The 21,028-nt window shown below is 44.1% G+C and overlaps 1 protein-coding gene across 1 annotated transcript; it reads left to right on the top strand.

Moving 5' to 3' along the window:
* The first annotated feature begins 8,567 nt into the window (after positions 1-8,567).
* GIPR (gastric inhibitory polypeptide receptor) lies at positions 8,568-21,028 on the top strand. The gene is made up of 12 exons (XM_060694020.2): positions 8,568-8,663; positions 10,753-10,860; positions 11,451-11,572; positions 12,615-12,718; positions 13,537-13,690; positions 14,295-14,454; positions 15,107-15,167; positions 16,129-16,198; positions 17,368-17,456; positions 18,189-18,327; positions 19,053-19,094; positions 19,950-21,028. Exons 1-12 carry the CDS (start codon positions 8,573-8,575, stop codon positions 20,253-20,255), a joined length of 1,446 nt encoding a protein of 481 aa, XP_060550003.2. The 5' UTR covers positions 8,568-8,572; the 3' UTR covers positions 20,256-21,028.

The following is a 21,028-nucleotide window of genomic DNA, read 5'->3' as shown; positions in this document are numbered from 1 at the left end:
TAGATAGATAGATAGATAGATAGATGATAGATAGATAGATAGATAGATAGATAGATAGATAGATAGGCAGGCAGGCAGGCAGGCAGGCAGGCAGCTGACTGACTATAGATGGATGGATGGATGGATAAATGTAAATAGGGAAGACAGAGAGCTATAGATGTTATCTTCCACTCCTGAATAAAATATGGGCTATAAACCTTTTTTTTAAAAAGTGTACTATAATCTTTTATAGTACACAGGATTTCGCCAAATGTTGGGCTTCAATAATTTTCTAGCTGTGTGATCGCAGCAAAGCAATACGTCTATGGAGACTCAGTTATCCAGGTCAACAGTTGTCACAAAAGTGCTTTTTCAAGAGGCAGCTGGGCTCTCTTTGTTTTTCTTTGAAAACGTTTCGCTTCTCATCCAAGAAGCTTCTTCCGTTCTGACATTTAGTCAGAGGCTTCGTGGGTGATAAGCGAAACGTCTGGAAGGGAAAGCCCAGTTGCCCTTGGAAAAAGCAACTTTGGGACAGCAAAGCTATTAAAACAGGTTTGTGCCCTTTTCTGAACTAGAAATTGGGTTCACACAGATTCTGAACCCAATTTGTTTGGAGTTTGCTTGGTTCTGGCTTTCAACCCAACCATGGTGGTTTATGTTGCAGTCGACAATGTGTACAATCCACATACAGTAGTTGTTGTAGGTCTCCAATGTGAAATTGTAATGGTGCAAAAGGAAGAAAAGTACTGTTGAATGTAGGTCTCTTCCATCACCAACCACACAGTTAAACGTCATTGTGTATTCCTAACCCATTTTTCTCCCCCTCTGGGGAGCCTGTGTGTTATTCCACAACACTGACATTTCACACCCAAGCCTGTAAAAGGTCATGAAAAATATCAGCAATTTTGTCATTTTCTTTTAAAGAAAAAAACCAGCTATTTTATTAATGCATTTCGCTCCTTTTTTGTTCATGTTATTTACTCCTTCGTGTGCAATTTTGGTTGTCTCATTCAGCCCAAGAAATGAAGCCTGAATGAGACATTTCCTTTTTTCAAAGTTTGTTCAAAATAACTGTTTTCGTGCGGAACACAAAATTGAGTCATAGTTAGTACTTTAGTCAGTATCTACTAGCAGTTAGAAGACATGATGAAAACGCCTCAATTGTACAACACGTGGATAGACTTTGTAATTCCACTGAAAAAGTGTGAGCATCCTAGACCAAGCTCAGTCCAAAAAATGTTAGATACCGGTAATTCCTGGAAGTCTGGTCCACAGACAAAACAGCCATCAACAGACACATAGAGATAAGCAACATCTCCATACCATTCAAAGGAGACAATTAAAAAACCATAAAGGAAATAAAAAGACTGAAGTATCTCCTCACCAGTAATTAATACCCTAACTAGCAGAGATTTACACCAAGATTAATACTAAATCAACAATCAAGCAAAAGATCTGTAGAGATTCTCAGTCAATCAAGCAGTAAACAAGACCCCAATCAAGGAATTATGAACTTGGACAAACAGTATGCAACACCTTAATCAAGTAACCATTAATGTTACCGTGTATTGCTGTAATGTTTTAATAGCTTTTTAATTGATTTTTAACCCTAAAGTCTCCTCCAAGAGAGATAGATGGCATATGCCATATAGGATGGATGAATGGATGGATGAATGAATGAATGAATGAATGAATAAACAAACAAACAGACAGACAGACAGACAGACAAACAAACCACCAAGAACACTCCCACTATTAGTTGGACAAGCCACTTGTATGTAAACAGAAAGCAAAACTGACTCCCGTTAGCACGGATGATGTTACCTAATTGGGTCATGAAACATCTGCAAGAAAATCAGCAAATTCAAAGAGCACCAAGCATCCCACAGTCTTCCTCCTCCTGGCAAACTCCACTCCCTTCTAGTACCGATCATGTTCCCTAGTTGGGTCATGAAAGATCTGCATGAAAACAACCCAGCTCAGAGAGCACCAAGGACCCACCGTCCTCTTCCTCCTTTTCTTCCCTCCTCCTTCTTGCCCTTCTCTTCCCCTTCTCCTTCTCTTTCACATCACAAACCTCTCTCTCTTAATGTCAGGGTTCCAAGTAACACCCCCAATGAAAGAAGACTCTGAGGCCAGAAGTTCCTCAAAGTTCCATTTTCTTAGAGATGTCATATTGGCACATCTGGGAAAACCCGAATCTGAAAGTTCCCAGGTTTTCCCCACCCAAAAGAAAATGCAAGTCCCTGCCCCCTGCCCCCACATGTCCATCTCATGGTCCAATCAATGCACTGTCCTAACTGGAGATGCCTCCCAGTCACACCACTCCAGGTGCAGGGCAGGATGTCCTTGACTCGCAGAGAAAAGAAGGTTATTATGGCTATATATCTCTCCATTCCATACAGTCCTCTCTCCCAGTTTCCCACAGCACTAAATGTGGCAGCCCTGAAGATTCAAAGTAAAAGATGGCTTCCAGGACTGACACTAGCACTGATGATATTCCCTAGCTGGGTCATGAAAGGTCTGCAAGAAAACAACCCCAAGCTCAGAGAGCACCAAGGACCCCACAGTCTTCTTCCTCCTTTCCCCACTCCTCCTTCTCGCCCCTTTTCTCCCTTTCTCCTTCTCTGTCACCCCACAAACCTTCTCTCTCTTCTAGCACTGATGATGTTAGCTGGGCCATGAAACATCTGCAAGAACCCAATCTCAGGGAGCCCCAATCTAGAGCACCCCACTGGATTGACAGTCTACAGTAGAATAACTTGGTCGGCTGTCACAAGGGACCAGGTCCAGGTAAGGAACTGTTCACTGTAGATCTGTTCCCCCCCCCACCACACACACACACACTTTGTGGCAGGTGTGGAGAAGAAAGTTACCAACTAGCCTTGATGCGTCACCAGAAACATCTTCAGACCAGATGTTTAACCCCTCTATTACCTTTGCGTGGGGCTTTTACCCCTGCCCTTTCCTTCTGATCTCATTTGGGGCGGGGGATGGCTTCGTCTCTTATTGAGTCATGAGATAACGGCAAGATTTCCACCTTTTGAAGAGTCGTGATGCTTCGCCTTGGCTTTGCCTCCATCCTCCAGAGATATCCAAAGCTATTAGGTTGATTCAAGGGCCTCTGGGGCCCCCAACCTCATAAATCACCATTAAAAGCAGCAATTCCTAAGCTTCAATGTTCCACAAACAGAGGCGCTGGTAAGTGCCAATTGTAAATTCCAAGCACAGATGCTTTAGTTTAGTTCAACCTGCATCAACGTGCACTAATACACATCGCTAGCAATCTAGTCCATTATCTAAATTTGTTTGCTTTACTACGAACTGCTTTGCTTGCTCCGATGATTTAAAAGTCAAGACATGTCGGTGCTTCGGATTAAAGATATTTTCGGTGCAAATAGAATCGGCGAACACAATGTTGGCAAGGAATATATTGGAGGTTGAACCTGGACCTCCAGTGTGGCAATAATCAGATCAGTCAACAGATTGCAAATCGTGTTTCGGGCAACCCAAATTGAGTTTTACTCAACCGGAAGGAACCCAATCAACCCAGACCACTGCTGGTCTGTTTTAAGCCTTCTGGGAGGGGCCAATCATCTCTTGGCCTTACTCCCGAGTTGTCCTCTTTGCTTGAGCTGCTCTTGCCATCTGGCAGCTCTTCTCATATGTGCATTAGAAACAGGCTCCTCCTGTTCCTCTGCCTCACTCCTATCAGCCTCTGGAGGCTCCGGAGTCCGCACCTCACTCCCCGATGGCCCTGGCCCCATCTCTGCCTCCGACGCAGAGCCCTCATCCGGGCCTTCCCCAGCCTCCAGGACTGGGCCATGTTCTTCCTCAGCCTCATCGCTGTCCGACTCCGCTGCCAGCTCCACAGGCTGCTGACCTGCCGACCACAACACTAACACCATCAATGCTAGAAGGGAGTGGAGTTGAGAAGGAGGAAGAAAGATAGAAGAACAAGAAGGAGAAAGAGAAGGAGAAAGAGGAGGTGGAGGCTAGTGGGATCCCTGCTGCTCTCTGAGTTTGATGACGTTTCATTACCAAATTAGGTAACGACATCAGTGCTAGAAGGGAGTGGGGTTGTGGGGAAAGGAGGAGGAGGAGGAGAAGTAGAAGGGTAAAAAGGAGAAAGATAAGGAGAAAGAGGAGGGAGAGGACTGTGGGGTCCTTAGGTGCTCTCTGAACTTGGTGGTTTCATTAGCCAGCTAGGTATCATCATCAGTGCTAGAAAGAGGGGGATATGTGGAGAGGAGGAGGAGAAGGAGGAGGAGGATTGCGGGGTCCTTGGTGTTCCTGAGCTTGGTGGTTTTCTTGCAGATATCTCCTGACCCAGCTAGATGTCTCACACCAATGACAATAAAAGATTTGCAAGCAAACCATCAAGCCCAGAGAGCATTTACTATGTCTTCATTTATTAAATTTATATGCTGTCCACCTCCCAGTCATCACAAACTCCTCATCAGGATCTTCCACAACGACTGACCTCAGCATTTCATCTCCACAATCTCAAGGTCTTAACTTCGTTATTGGGGCGGCCAGAGACAGAAAGCAAACAGAACAGATCCTTCCAGCGGATTCACGATGCTCTAACATAGGTAAGAGCATAGGTAATGAAGTAAGAATCCAATCATCCTTTGACAGGTGCTGTGGAAACGGCCTCAAACACTGAGGGCCAAACTACCACCAAATGGGAAAGGTACACGCTGTGATAATTCTACATTAAGTGCAGTTTACGCCAAATAAGCACGGACACTGTTCCCTACCGCAGTTGCTAGTTAATAATGTCCCCTTCCCGGCTTTGATAGCTTAATTAATGCTTAGAGAAGAAGAGGGAATATATTGCCTCGGATCAAAGCTTCAACAAACAAAAGCCAATTCTTTGATAATGGCAACGGGAGATTTTGGAAAGATATGAGCAAGGTGACACTTCGGAAACTAATAGAGAATCTGGACGGTGTCTCTTTGGTGAAATAGGAGCTGGAGGAGCAATGGAGCATACAGGTGATGGAATCGATTTCCTGAAAAATCCAATGTTCGTTGGCAGGTTTAACGTTAAATATCAGCAAGGATAAAGGGAAAACAAGCAAACTCTGATTAAAATGATTAAAAAAAGCCATAAAGATATAAACTTATGAATGGTTGTTGATTTATTTGGATTAATAGTAGCTGCTTATCTTGTTGGCTTTTATATCTTATATATCTATATCTATATTTCCCTTATTCTGGTGCCTTTAACAGCTGTTTGGATCTGTCAGAAAATATCCTGTTTTAATTATTGCTCTTTCTCTGGATTGAAAATTTCAGTATCTGATTTTTAGAGATCTGGCTACTGATAGTCACTAGAAGATACCAGCTATTTCTTTTCCTGAACATCTGGCACCCCTGCAAATTTTCTTTTTTATATATAACACATTTTTTATATATAACACATTTTTATTAAGTTTTGTCCTTCAGAATACAGGCTGCAGAATAACAGAATTGGAAGGGACCTTGGAGGTCTTCCAGTCTGACCCCATGACTCAAACAGGAGACCTAGTTCTATAAGTCTCAGGTTTTTTGTCTGCATCTTTTCATTGTACAAACAACTGACCCAATCAGATTTGGAAGGAAGGATAGAAGGGAGGATGAGAGAAAGGAAGGAAGGAAGAAAGGAAAGAAGGAAGGAAGGAAGGAAGGAAGGAAGGAAGGAAGGAAGGAAGGAAGGAAGGAAGGAAGGAAGGAATATCTGCAAATCTTAAATAAACTAAGCTCCATAGAATTCCCTTTTCCAGATAAGTTACTTTTGCAAGCCAAACAAACTTCGATATCACTTCAGTATTGTTAAACATGATGCGGATTAATCTCATAGAACAATTTGCATCTTCTCAAATACAAACCTCCAATGTTTTCCTCCACAGTTTCTTTGCATTCTCCATCCTGTTCTCAACACGACAACCATGTTAAAACATTTCCTCCTCCATCACCCACCTACTCCTGCTTTGCTACCTGAGGCGAGACCCTGCCCTTTTCGGGATGACATCCAAAGCGGGCGTGAGCCTCTCGAGAGATGCCCTCCACCCCTGCGGACACCCTCCCCAGGGGGATGACGTGAGAACCTCCCCCCACTTCTGACTACTTTCGCACTCGGCTCAGGCCACCCACTCGAAGCCTTGATAAGGCAAGGGAGATGGCACTTCCAAACAGCAGGCTCTAGGTGACTTACCTGTTGGACAGGTAAAAGTCTCTCTGCTTTTCCAGCTCCTGAGACCGGCTGCAGGTAGGACTCTCTGATTTTTTTTTTTTGTTCCTGTTTGGGTCTGGGGTTGGTTCTCCTTCCAGCTCTTGATTCAAGATCGCTTTTGGGAAACAGGCTGTGAGAACACTTGCGGGAACTGGGTATGTCTAATCTAAGAGAGAGAAGGACTAGGGGTGACACGACAGCTGTCTCCCAATATTTGAGGGGCTGTCACAGAGAGGAAGGGGTCAACCTCTTCTCCAAAGCACCTGTCTTGAAGACAAGACAAGAAACAATGGATGAAAACGAATCGAGGAGAGAAGCAACCTAGAACTAAGGAGAAATTTCCTGATGCTGAATACAATTAATCGGTGGGACAGCTTCCCTCCAGAAGTTGTGGGTGCTCCATCACTGTAGATTTTTAAGAAGACACTGGACAGCCATTTGTCCAGAATGCTGTAGGGTCTCCAGCTTGAGCAGGGGGTTGGACTAGAAGACCTCCAAGGTGCCTTCCACCTCTCTTATTCTGAGATGTTTGCAGGATAGTGTTTGCAGTTTGCAGGCTGTCGGGAAGCTGAGCGGTAGCTGCTTCATCTGGCAGTGTTATGAATCTATATATACGTAACTACCGTAGGTTTTTTGTGCAGTTGACTCTCTAGTTGTCAAACAGCTATCAAGATACGTTATTTATTTTTTTCTTCCCTGTTCAATTGGCAATTTGCTTTTCATCGAGCCGAGCAAGGTAGAGAAAAAAAAAAAAGAGAAAAACTTGGGAAAAGGTGCTAGAAGCAAATCTGAAACGAGTGTCGAACAAAAAAACAAACAAACATCAGCCCATTTTCAGTTTACCGAAGGAAGTGTTTCAGATGGCACCGTATCGATTGTCTGGTTGATGAGTTATAGATCCTTCTCCGCATATTGTACAAAGCCCAGGAGTTTGATGATATAAAATGGGATTTATGGGTTAAAAATGTTGGAGAAATGGCGACCCAAGTGGGTGGCTAAACAAGCCGTGTTATATGAAGCTAACCATCATCTCTTGCAAATGAAAACAAAAAACAAAAAACTCCAGAGACAGTGGAATCTTTTAATTCCAGAAATTGGAATTTCTCTCTTGTTAAATTCAACAAGACTTCCTTATTTTGCAAGACAGGGTAGCCTAGGAGAGTGAAAAGCCAGGGGGGAGACATTTTCTCAAATTTACTTTTAAAATACGGGCAGCCCTCGACTTACGGCCACAACTGAGCCCAACATTTACGTTGCTAAGTGAAACATTGGCTGAGTGAGTTTCACCCCATGGTACGACTTTTCTTGCCACCGTTGCTAAGTGAATCCCTGCGCTCGTTCAGTAAGTAATCCGGTGGCTAAGTGAATTTGGCTTCCCCATCAACTTTGTTGGTCGCAAAAGTGGAACACGTAAGCCCGGGGACACACTGCAACCGTCATTAAATAGGAACCCGTTGCCAAGCACCCGAATTCGGATCATGGGGAGGCTGCAATAGTTGTGAGTATGAAAAACGGTCATACATCACTTTTTTTCAGTGCTGTCGTAACTTTGGGCGGTCACTAAATGGACTGTTGTAAGTCAAAGGCTACCTGTATGATACACTAGATCAATGTTTCTCAACCTTGACCGCTGGACGATGTGTGGACTTCAACTCCCAGAATTCCCCAGCCAGCAGAGCTGGCTGGGGAATTCTGGGAGTTGAAGTCCACACATCGTCCAGCGGCCAAGGTTGAGAAACACTGCACTAGATGTGATATTTCTGGACGATCTCTTTGTCCTTTCTCAGACAGTTGCTAACTGGACAAGGTCTCAGAGTTGATGATCGCAGACAAGGACCCTCGGATTAAAAGAAGGCCCTGAGATGGGGGCTTATTGATCTGTAGCCCCCTTCCCCCGGTATGCAGACAATCCCGGAGCGGTTCTTGTTGTTGATTCAGATCTACTGGACAATAGAGGTGAGCAATAGAGGATCTGTGCCCCTCTTCCTTATAATTCATTCATTCATTAGAACAATTAGCCAGTGGAATGACTTGCCACCAGAAGTCGTGAGTACTCCATCACTGGAGGTTTTTAAGAAGAGATTGGACATCCATTTGTCTGAAATGGTACAGGGTGTCCTGCTTGAGCAGAGGGTTGGACTAGAAGACCTTCAAGGCCCCTTCCAACTGGGAGGAGGAGGAAGAGGAGGCGGAGGACAGAGTACCTGATAGAAATAAATTAAATGCAACCCCCATCTCACCCCACATTCATGAAACATCTGTATACCTCTGTTCTAAATACACTCAATTATCTAAGTTTACAGCTTTGTTTCTAACTTCCAAAGTTGGGGGGAACTTATCCCTCTCTTCTCTTCTATGTCGCAGGCTCACCCCATGGGGTCTTCGGTCCAAGAGATGTTGGAAGCCTGGCAGGGATACCAAGAGGCCTGCATTCGAAAGATGACTGAAGACCCTCAACCAACAGGTGCAGAAATATGTAGATGCTTTTTTTTTTCAGTCTTGTGAATCCATGTCCGCCTCAAGGCTTCTGCCAATAGAGCACTGGACATCTCAACCTTGGCAATTTTAAGATGTGTGGACTTCAACTCCCAGAATTCTTGAGCCAGCATGGAATCCTGGGAGTTGAAGTCCACCCATCTTAAAATTGCATGCTGCCTAAGGAACTCTGGCTACCAAGAGCCTTGGTAGTACAGGGGTTTAAGGCACCCTGTTATTAAGCTTATTAAGACCAGCTGCCTGCAATTATTGCAGGGTTCAAATCTCGCCAAGGCTCAAGGTTGACTCAGCCTTCCATCCTTTCTAAGGTGGGTGAAATGAGGACCCAGTTTGTGGGGGCAATAAGCTGACTTTGTATAAATATACAAAAGGATGAAGGCTATTGCTGAGCACATTGTAAGCCGCCCTGAGTCTTCGGAGAAGGGCGGCATATAAATCAAATTAAAAAAAAAAAAAAAAAACTCTGGGAGTTGAAGTCAACATATCCTAAAGTTGCATGCTGGCCAGGGAATTCTGGGAGTTGAAGTCCACCCATCTTAAAGTTGCATGCTGGCTGAGGAATTCTGGGAGCTGAAGTTCACCCATCTTAACATTCATAAGGTTGAGAAACACTGTGCTATATATTTTCATCAGCAGTAATTTCAGCCTTCCTGTTCAAAGGATGCTCCTTAAAACCAACATCTTATGTTGCAAGGTGAATTTTTTTTAATGCACATTGCAAACATTGTCTGATGTGTCCTCAAAGCAAAAGAGAACTCTGCTTTTTGCAGCTGCTTGTCTGGTTCAGGAAATGATAGAGGAGGCAAAGATATCATCTGTATGTAAATAACACAAAGGGAAGCATTTCAGCCCCGGGATATATTTGCAAGATGCTAATTGGCAGCAGGGTTCACAAACAACCCAAATTAGGTGTACGCTGCACAGGTGCAGCCAAATCACCGAATTATGTTTTCCAAAAGACAATTTGGAATATTGACTTGGTATTAACCAGGAGGCGTTGTAATCTTTAAAAAGTGTGAGGAAAAACTTGCAGTGTTTTACAAGCCCAAAAGATGGTGCAATGCACTTTTTGGGCGTGTGGGCGAACCTCAAAGGTTGTTGTATATTTGCTCTTTTCCATAAGAAGCAGAACAGAATCCATTATGCAAAAAAACCCACATGCCTAAGAAACTGTTTTTCTTGGCACAAATGCAACGCACCCTTTTTATTGTCAAATACAAAATTGTGTCACATCCTTCATCCTGGGATCTAGCTCTATTTGTTTTCACCAGTGATTTTTATGTATCTATCAGGTAATAATGTTTCTGCCGCGATGGAACTTTTAAACATGAATTGATTGTTGCTGGCTCTGTTTTTCTCGCTGTGGGTATTTCTACCCACTTTGTCGAAGTGTTTTAAGTTGTGATTTTTTAAAGTGCCTGCAATCCTGAAAAGATTTAGAGGTTGGCAAGCGGTCTGGAAAAGGGTTAAGGAAAGAAATAATGCACCTCGCATTATGTCACTAATGGGTAGCTCTCGATGGGCACCTTAAGCAGTTCTTCTCAGCCATAGCAACTAAGATGGGTGGACTTCAACTCCCAGAATTCTCCAGCCAGCCATCTTCATTAGGATTCTGGCTGAGGAATTCTGGGATTTGAAGTCCACCTATCTTCAAGTTCCTTAGCATCCTGACTGAAGAATTCTGGGAATTGAAGTCCTCCCATCTGCAAGTTCATTAGCATGTTGACTGAGGAATTCTGGGAACTGAAGTCCTCCCATCTTCAAGTTCATTAGCATGTTGACTGAGGAATTCTGGGAACTGAAGTCCTCCCATCTTCAAGTTCATTAGCATGTTGACTGAGGAATTCTGGGATTCGAAATCCACCCATCTTCAAGTTCATTAGCATGCTGATTGAGGAATTCTGGGAGTTGAAGTCTACCCATCTCCAGGTTATCGAGAAACGCTGACCTTAAGAAATATGGATGAATGGAGGCATAGGGTGATTAGGGAGCCAGTGTGATGTTGTTGATTTCTTGTCCTGCTCATTCCCCTCTTCCTTTCTTCTGTTGGGTTGCAGGCCTGGTGTGCAACCGTACGTTTGATATGTATGCCTGTTGGGACGATGCCCTCCCTAATACGTCGGCTCGGGTTCCTTGCCCCTGGTACCTCCCTTGGCACCAGCAAGGTGAGTGCAGTTTGAGGCAGGTAGAAAGACTCAATCTATACTTTGGAAAAATAGGTAGATAGCGTTGATTTCTTCAATTGGACTATACCAGAACACAGACGGTCCTCAAGTTATGGCCGCAAATCAGGACCAGAATTTTGATCGCTCAGCAATGCAATTGTTACAGGAGTCATCATTGGACTGGATCTGATTTTGTAGTTTTACCAGAGTCCTTAAGTGAATCACATGGTTGCTAAGTGATTTCTGCAGTCATTAACTGAATCTCCTCTCTTAATTGACTGCCGGGAAGTCTGCAAATGGTTATCACGTAACCACAGCACACTGCGACTGTCAGAAATAAACCAATACTGGCAAAAAACAAACCAACATTGCAAATTGTGATCCTGGATAAGAGCCCCCTTGGCTGGGCTAGCAGTGGATGATGGGAGTTGTACTCCAGGCTGTCTGGATCTCAGGTCGGGGCAAGGTACCCCTAAGGCAGGCCACTAGGCAGCAAGCAGGTGACGTTTGATATAACTGTAAAATACAGAAGGAGAAGTTTGTCAGCTGTTAACCAGACCATTGGATTCTGCTCTTTCTCTCCCTGGCAGTGCAAGATGGATTTGTCTTCCAGAAATGTGGCGCAGATGGGCAGTGGGTGGTTGATGCCTCCGGACTGCCGTGGCGGGATCATTCCCAGTGCGTGGGCCCCAACAACGATCTCCCTTTCCAGGTAAAATCTATTAGACCAGGGATGGCCCAAGCTTGGCAACTTTTAAGACCTGTGGACTTCAACTCCCAGAATTCCCCAGCCAGCCTGTTGCCTCTTGAAAAAAAACACCTTTGGCACACCCTTACATTCAGTAAAAATATATATGTTAACTAAGACTGCAGCTATGGATATTTATTTATTTATTTATTTATTTATTTGACTTTTATCCTGCCTTTATTGTTGTTTATAAATAACCCAAGGTGGCAAACATACTGAATAGCAATAGCCCTTAGACTTATATACCACTACTCCTTTCTCCTCCTAGTTTCCCCACAACAACAGCAATAACAACAACCCTGTGAGGTGAGTTGGGCTGAGAAAGAGCTGGCTTTCATAACTAAGGCAGAATTAGAACTCCCAGCTTCCTTGTGATTGGCCCAAAGTCACCCAGCTGGTTTTCATGCCTAAGGCAAGACTAGAACTCACTGTCTCCAAGTCCCTCAGCCAGCTTTCATGCCTAAGGCAGGACTAGAACTCCCAGCCTCCTTGTGATTGGCCCAAAGTCACCCAGCTGGTTTTCATGCCTAAGGCAGGACTAGAACTCCCAGCCTCCTTGTGATTGGTCCAAAGTCACCCAGATGGTTTTCATGCCTAAGGCAGGACTAGAACTCCCAGCCTCCTTGTGATTGGCCCAAAGTCCCTCAGCCAGCTTTCATGCCTAAGGCAGGACTAGAACTCCCAGCCTCCTTGTGATTGGCCCAAAGTCACCCAGCTGGTTTTCATGCCTAAGGCAGGACTAGAACTCCCAGCCTCCTGGCAATTGGGCCAAAGTCAGCCAGTCAGCTTCCGTGCTGACGATGGGACTAGAACTCACAATCACCGGGTTCCCAGGCCAGCACCTTAACTACCAAACCAAACTCACATCGGCAGGGAAAAATTGCTTTGCAAAAATCCTCTCTTGATCCTCACCCAAGCAGGATACGTACGCTCCTATTCTTTTTCTGGGGAGGTGGGGGGCTGTTTTTAAGATTTAAGCCCCCCATGAATTTCTCTTTTCCTCCAGAGGCATTTGTGGATCCTGGAACAATTCCGCCGGATGTACACCGTGGGATACTCCGTCTCGCTCGTGTCGCTCCTCGTGGCTTTGACGCTGCTGGCAGCATTCAGGTATGGAAAAGCTGGATCCAAAATGCACTGCTCCAAGCCCTGAAATACAGGTGGTCCTCAACTTACAACAATTCATTTAGTGACCATTCGAAGTTACCCCGGCACTGAAAGAAGGGACTGAGGGCCATTTTTCACACACTTACGACGACCGTCGCAGCATCCCCACAGTTGCATGATCAAAATTCAGAAGCTTGTCGACTGACTCATACTTATGACGGTTGCAGCATCCTGGGGGAGGGGGGGTCATGTGACATGATCCCCTTTTGCAGCCTTCTGACAAGCCATGTCACTGGGGAAAGCCAGTGATCCTCACTTAAACAGCTGCAATGATTCACTGAACCGCTGTGGCAAGAAAGTTCATACAATGGAGCCAAACTCACTTAGTAAATGTCTCGTTTAGCAACGTCAATTTTGGGCTCCATGATGGTCATACGTCGAGGACTACCCGTTTAAGCTATTTTGGAGGAGAAATGGAGAGAGGGGAGCAGGAGGGGTTAAATCAGAGGTCTTCAAATTTGGCCGCTTTAAGACTGGTGGACTTCAACTCCCAGAATTCTCCAGCCAGCTGGCTGGAGAATTCTGGGAGTTGAAGTCCACCAGTCTTAAAGCGGCCAAGTTTGAAGATCTCTGGGCTAAATGAATCTGGTGATGCCAATCGACAAGACCATTCCTGTAATCTTGAAATGGCAGTCAGTAGACGAGGAGAACAAGAAATTGGTGGCCCCAAGTAGATGTTCCTCATCAATTAAACAGAAAGGAATTGAGAGAATGTGGACAAATTATGGCAATATATATGAGCCTCATGTCTGTTCCCCCAGGAAGCTTCGATGCATGCGCAATTACCTCCACATGAACCTGTTCCTGTCCTACGTGCTGCGGGCAGCCGCCATCCTTCTCCGAGATGCTCTCCTCTGGCTCCACTTCCCCTGGGACCTCCAGGTGGATCTCTCGGACCTTCCAAGCAGGGAACAGGTATCTATCTCTTCCTACCATGGAGGATCCTGGGGTCGGATGGGACAGAGGATAGGATGAAGGTGGGAGGAGAAGTGGAGTTGGAGGGTTCTGGATTGGGATTCAATTTTCTTTCTTTCTTTCTTTCTTTCTTTCTCTTTTTCTTTTCTTTCTTTCCTCCTTTCTTCTTTCTTTCTTTCCTTTACTCTTTCTTTCTTTCCTTTTCCTTCTTTCCTTTTCTTTCTTTTTTCTCCTTCCTTCCTTCCTCGTTCCTTCCTTCCTTTCTCTCCTCCCTCCCTCCCTCCCTTCCTGACCTCCCTTCCTTCTTTCCTTTCCTTTCCTTTCCTTTCTCTCCTTCCTCCCTTTCTCCCTTCTTGACCTCCCTCCCTTCTCCTTTCCTTTCCTTTCCTTTCCTTTCCTTTCCTTTCCTTTCCTTTCCTTTCCTTTCTATACTCCCTCCCACCCTCCATTCCTGACCTCCCTTCCTTCTTTCATTTCCTTCCTTCCCTCTTTCCTTTCCTCCTTCCTTCCTCCTTCCTTCCTTCCTTCCTTCCTTTCTTTCTTTCTTTCTTTCTTTCTTTCTTTCTTTCTTTCTTTCTTTCTCTTTCTTTCTTTCTTTCTCCAGGCTGTAACTGGCTGTCGGCTGGCACAAATCCTAACCCAGTATTGCGTCTGCGCAAACTACTTTTGGCTACTGGTAGAAGGCATCTACCTGCACAACCTTCTAGGACCCATGGCCTTCTTGGAAGAAAGTTACTTCCCTGCCTATCTATTCCTCGGATGGGGTGAGTCAGTTCGTTGGTATTACATTTCAGAAAGAGACTGAAGTGAAATTTTTAATTGGTGTTATTTACTTGGCTTCATACCCTGAGGCTTAATTTGCCGGCCCACCCAGAAGCGGTGGACAATTAGCAATTAAAGAACCGTGGAAATATGTCATGATGTTAAACAGTCCTAGCCAGTAAGAACCTTCTATGGATAGTCCTTGATTTATGACCTCAATTGGGCCAAGAATTTTGGAAGTTGAAGTTTACAGGCTTTAAAGTTGCCAAGACACCCCTGTCTTAAATATTTTAATGGAAAGAGAGTTATAATCAGTCTTATCTTATCCCAGATAAGATCCAGTCCAGGCGTGAAATCCAGCTGGTTCTGACTGGTTCTGGAGAACTGGTAGAAATTTTGAGTAGTTCAGAAAACTGGCAAATACCACCTCTGGCTGGCCCCAGGAGTGGGGAGGGAATGGGGATTTTGCAGTATCCTTCCCCTGCCACGCCCACCAAGCCACACCCACAGAACCGGTAGTAAAAAAATTTGGATTTCACCACTGATCCAGTCAATAGTTCTACCTGTATGACAGGTGCAAGCTGCAGCTACCTGGATTTCATTACAATATGAGAAAAAACATTCTGACCTGTGAACATTTTTTTCTCTCTCTAGGGGCACCCCTCTTCTTCGTCATCCCGTGGGGGATCATGAGATACCTCTACGAAAACAACGAGTAAGTTTAGCTGGAATAGACTTTCTGTTGCATGTTATAAAACAATTATACGAGCTACAAATAGATTAATATAAATAAATATCCATGATTAGGGTTATACATTAATCCAGAATCGACAGGAAAAAAGTAACTCAGAGCATACAAGCTACAGAGAACTTTTCAGCCATACTTTAAACCAGGGGTGTCCAGCTTTGGCAACTTTAAGATCTGGGGAGTTGTAGTCCACAAATCTTAAGTCACTAAACAAAGGTTACTAAGTCAAGCACTGCTTGTGTTTTCAATTTGGGAACCAATCCTGTTCAACCGAGCAGATTTATTACGGTAAAAATCCACCGGTTCACACAGTGAGTCAGTGACCTGTTACACGGCGAGTTAATTAATGACTATTTAATCTGCTTAAATGCACATTGCAGAACAACCAATTGTTCTAAAGGAGAGAGAGGAAGGAGCTGAGTTTTATTTTTAGGGACGTGTGTGGTTTTCACGGAACAAAATGCCCCTTTTGAATCGCCAAATTAAAGATTTCTCAGTAGACTTATTGCTGCCTGGAAGTTCCTTCATTTTAAATCCTGCCAGATTTACTAAAAATACCAAATTTGAAAAAGAAGCAGATGATTCCCGTAACATAAATAGCAGAGGTGGGTTTCAGCAGGTTCTGGCCAGTTCTGGAGAACCGGTAGCGGAAATTTTGAGTAGTTTGGAGAACCGGCAAATACCATCTCTGACTGGCCCCACCCCCATCTATTCTCTGCCCCCCGAGTCCTAGCTGATTGGGAGGAAATGGGGATTTTGCAGTATCCTTCCCCGCCATGCCCACCAAGCCATGCCCACCAAGCCATGCCCACAGAACCGGTAGTAAAAAATTTTGAAACCCGCCACTGATAAAATAGCCTTCTTTCTTCTAAATTGTGGGGTTGTTGTTGTTATTATTATTATTATTAATAATAATCATAATTTTTAGGTGCTGGGAGAGAAATGACAATTTGGGTTACTGGTGGATCATCCGTTGCCCAATCTTGGTATCGATTTTGGTAAGTCTCACAGGAACACAAAAGCTGTTGCGTTCTTTGCAAGATCAGTTCCATCCTGACCTGTAAGATTTTTAAATACAGGTAGTCCCTGACTTACAACGGTTCATTTAGTGACCTCTCATAGTTACGACAGCACTGAAAAAAAAGGGACTTACAACCACGGCTCCATCCCCGGAGTTACGTGATCAAAATTCTTGGCTAACGACTCCTATTTATGACGGTTGCAGTGATTCTCCTTTTGCGACCTTCGGACGAGCAAAGTCAATGCGGAAGCCAGATTCGCTTAACAACGGTGCTACTAACTTAATAACAACAGGGATTCACTTAACGACGGTGGCAGGAAAGGTCTAAAATGGGGCAAAACTCACTTAACAACTGTCTTGCTTAACCACAGACATGCTGGGCTCCGTTTTAGTCGTAAGTCGAGGACACGGGTACAACCTGCCAAGAAAACTTGAGCTGGCTCTCTGCATGCTGCATGATAAGCAGGTGACAGGTGACAGGTGTAGGCTCAACAGGAAGGCAAGCACTAAAAACAAATTCCTAGGTTTATTACACCAGTATATGGCTTTGTTTTCTGCATTCTTGCTTTTTACAAGGTTTGAAATAAGCCTTTTAAATTCTTGCTTCTAATGACTCATTCCCTGTATGCTTTTCTTTGGGGAAAAAGAGAGATGCGGAACTGAAGCCCTTCCCAAGTAAAAAAAACCCCATATATTCCACTCCCTTCTGCATCAGGATTTTTGGGGCCTGAAGTATAAATGGAAGGGGGTGTCACTATTACTAGGAAATCTCAGGGATCTGTCACCCCTCGGCCTTACCTGGCTGTTTGGCTAAATATTTTGTGCCATCGGTCAGAAACAGTGCAAAACAGCATTTATCAGTCTTAAGAAACTTTCAGTTGCTGGCTGGGGGATTCTGGGAGTTGAAGTCCACACATCTCAAAATTGCCAAGTTAAGATATACTGATCTAGAAAAAGCAAAAGTCCAAATGTGATAGTTGTCCATAGAATGCATTTTTGGCATTTTTTTTTACTATGCCCTGCAACATTTATAGTTCTCTCTTTTAACATATCTGGGTGCATCTGTCGAAGTGCTCTACTGGATGAATGCAGCGAAACTTGGATTTGTGAATATCCGAATTATTTTTTTTTTATCCCGTTTCCCAGGTTAACTTTGTGATTTTCATCCGGGTTCTTAAGGTCCTGAACTCCAAGCTTCGGGCCCAGCAAATGCATTACACGGATTATAAATATAGGTAAGAAATTAACTTCCGGATAAGACGGAGCCATGATGGGGTGGGAATGCCAGAAGAATTTTTTATTTATGTTTGTATTTATTCCCTGCTTTTATTATTTTTAAAAGCAAAGCGGCAAGCATACCTAATACACCCTCTTCTTCCTATTCTGTCTCCAACAACACCCCTGTGAGGTGGGTTGGGCTGAGAGAGAGAGGGACTGGCTCAAAGTCACCCAACCGGCTTTCATGCCTAAGGCGGAACTAGAACTCACCGTCTCCTGGTGATTGGCCCAAAGTCACCCAACCGGCTTTCATGCCTAAGGCGGAACTAGAACTCACCGTCTCCTGGTGATTGGCCCAAAGTCACCCAACCGCCTTTCATGCCTAAGGCGGAACTAGAACTCACCGTCTCCTGGTGATTGGCCCAAAGTCACCCAACCGGCTTTCATGCCTAAGGCGGAACTAGAACTCACCGTCTCCTGGTGATAGGCCCAAAGTCACCCAACCGCCTTTCATGCCTAAGGCGGAACTAGAACTCACCGTCTCCTGGTGATTGGCCCAAAGTCACCCAACCGCCTTTCATGCCTAAGGCGGAACTAGAACTCACCGTCTCCTGGTGATTGGCCCAAAGTCACCCAACCGACTTTCATGCCTAAAACGGAACTAGAACTCACCGCCACCTGGTTTTTAGCCTTGAGCCTTCACCACTAGACCAAATTGGATGCTAAGGTCTCTCGTTCTCCATGCTCAGGTTGGCCAGGTCGACTCTAACCCTCATCCCTCTGCTGGGCACCCACGGGGTGGCCTTCGCCCTTGTGACGGAGGAGCAGGCGCTGGGCACCCTGCGCTACATCAAATTCTTCTTTGAGCTCTTCTTCAACTCCTTCCAGGTGAGGCAGCATTTGGGAAGCAGCCACGGAGTTGTTGAACTGATGACAAGTGGTCCTCGACTTACAACCGCAATCAAGCCCCCCAAATGTCTGTCGCTAAGCGAGACGTTTGTGAAATGAGTTTCCTCCCGTTTTACCACCTTTCTCACCACAGCTGTTAAGTGAATCACTGCAATTGTTTGGTTAGTAAACGAGGTCGTTAAGTGAATCTGGCTTTCCCCTTTGACGTTGCTTGTCCGAAGGTTGTGAAGATCAGGATACTGCGACCGTCATAAAGATGAGCAGGTCTCCAATCTCTGAATTTTGATCACATGACCAGGGGGATGCTGCAACGGTCATAAGTGTGAAAAATGGTCCTAATTCACTTTTTTTCAGTGCCGTTGTAAGTTCAAATGGTCACTAAATGGTCGTAAGTGAGAACCACCTGTAATTAGATTTATACAGCTCCCCATCTCACATAGAAAAACCTAAAGGTGTTTTTTTTTAAGGGCAAGCTCTCCAGAACCGGGCAACCTCTAAATTTAAAAAAGAAAAACCAATCCAATTTATTATCTATAATAAGAATAATATCTCTAGCAGGGCCAAACTTCATCAAACCCAAGATGATAAAGAAAATGACCAGGCTTAAAACCTGGTTTTTTTTCCCCTCAAACAGAGCTATCATTGCCTAAAACCAGCCAAAGCAAAATAATTCCATTTTTTTTTCCTTGTTTGTTCATTTTCAGGGTTTGTTGGTGAGCACGCTTTACTGCTTTGTCAATAAAGAGGTGAGCCATTCTGCAGTTGACCCTCTTTGCAATGCAGGCATGGGGCTGAGGCTTGGCCGCTCAGGGGTCTCAGAATGTTGGGGGCTTAAGGAATCCCAGAAGACAAGCAAAGATGTTGGAAATATAACCAGATACCAGGTTCGCATTATCATATGTGGTGGACCTGCCCAAAGGCCAAAAAAAAAATTGGGTGAAAAGACATACACGGTTAGAGAAAATGATAACGCAACATATAGATTTAAAGCCAGAAATATTTTTGTTAGGTATTTTGCCAGAAAAATATAATAAAGGGAATGTATATTTAATACTACATGATTTGACGGCAGTGAGAAATGTATTTGCACAACATTGGGAAATGAGGAAACTCCTTCAGATGAAAATATAATGTAAAAAGAGATTAGACTGTGCAGAAATGGATAGGTTAACATTAAAGATAAAGGATAAAGAAGACACAGAATATTTTTTAACTTGGGATTTGTTTTACCAATGGTTAGAGAATAAAAGTAGAAATTAGAAGTTGGAAGAATATTATTATTACTATTATTATATATATGTAAAATGACCCAGACAATACACTGTTTATTAAATACTTAGGTATGTTAAAGAAAAATGTATAAATATATATATATATATGTAGGTCTTTGGTTATTCGGGTTTTCTCCCGCGTAAAATTGGAGGTTTCTTGGCAACGTTTCGATGAAGTCTCATTCGTCATCTTCAGGCTGATGTTCTCGGCTTCGTGCTTCTAGCACGAAGACCTACATACAAACACCGGCGAAAACATCAGAAAACATATATATATATAGCTGTTTATCAAAAACAGGTGGGAATCTTTTGTCTCTCTTCTTCCTCCAGGTCCAGTCTGAGATCCAGAGAAAGTGGCAGATGTGCCAGTTGGACATCAGCCTGCTTAAGAGAAAGGGACGCTGTTTCAGTCTCTGCCATTCTTGGTGCAACCAAAAACCCCCAACCAGGAAGCCCAGCTGCGCTCAGATTTACATCCAAGTAGGACCCAAAGTTGCTCCAAGTGACTTGGACAATGGGACGGGCGCCCCGTTCCAGCAGGTGCCCGCAAACTACAACTCCCACTGGTACATCCCCATCAGGATGAAAGCGGAGAATGAATTAGCACAGCGACCGCATCTTCAAGACCAGGGCTGAGATCAGCTCCCTTCCAGATGTGGGGAAAAGCTGCCAGCCATACCATAGATGAAGGGATCTTAAGACAGACAGGAAGCCGATGCAACTGTCACCATCTGGAGGAACAACGAACAAAATTGTCCCTTGCCTGCAGACAGAAAAAAGTCACCTCCGGGCGACTCCCATGAAAACTTTGGAAACTACGAGAGGGTGGATTTTGCTTTGCCTTTTTGGTGGGTTACTAAGGAAGCAGGCAAGATTTACACGGAGCTGATGTGACACACACAATCTGGAACAATTCACGTGTCAGAACTTTTGCGATCTTGAGATCTCACGATGACTTCATGCAGAGTCCATATTTTTTTGGGCAACAGCATAGAAATGATTTTCCACTGCGCTGTTGTGAGATTTCATTGTCCCTCTGGACCGAAATCGTAATCCAGGATGGGGCAGATCTGAATTACAGAGGATCTTGGATCTGCTAATGTCAAAATCCTTCTGGATTAAAACTGCTGAGATCAAGAGGAGTTACGGGAATTATTTTGTTGACCTCCACTTGTGCAGATTTATTCTGTGGTGCCCCCTCCCCCTTGGGCTGATGCAATCTGCTAAAATAAGATATAATGCAACCTTCGGATTTCTGGATACTGGAATATATTGACGGAATCCTTGAATTAATTGTAAAACCAATGGACAATTTTTCACTGAGATTTCCAGGCTCCACGAAGAGAAAAGAAGTTAATCTCTTACTGGTGCAATATTTTATTTATTGTTGTGAATTAAAAATGGTCGTC

The sequence above is a fragment of the Pantherophis guttatus genome, chromosome 10, assembly GCF_059756535.1.
Source record: "Pantherophis guttatus breed Tessera chromosome 10, ASM5975653v1, whole genome shotgun sequence".
Classification (NCBI taxonomy): Eukaryota; Metazoa; Chordata; class Lepidosauria; order Squamata; family Colubridae; genus Pantherophis; species Pantherophis guttatus.
Note: the sequence above shows the minus strand (reverse complement) of the source record. Positions and strands in the feature narration are given on the sequence as shown.

Bases quoted from the DNA above. Each gene is read 5' to 3' on its own strand.
- GIPR (XM_060694020.2), top strand. From the start codon at position 8,573: ATGGGGTCTTCGGTCCAAGAGATGTTGGAAGCCTGGCAGGGATACCAA. The intron at 14,455-15,106 runs GTGAGTCAGTTC...TTCTCTCTCTAG, and splicing joins CTATCTATTCCTCGGATGGG to GGGCACCCCTCTTCTTCGTC. The intron at 16,199-17,367 runs GTAAGTCTCACA...CCCGTTTCCCAG, and splicing joins CAATCTTGGTATCGATTTTG to GTTAACTTTGTGATTTTCAT.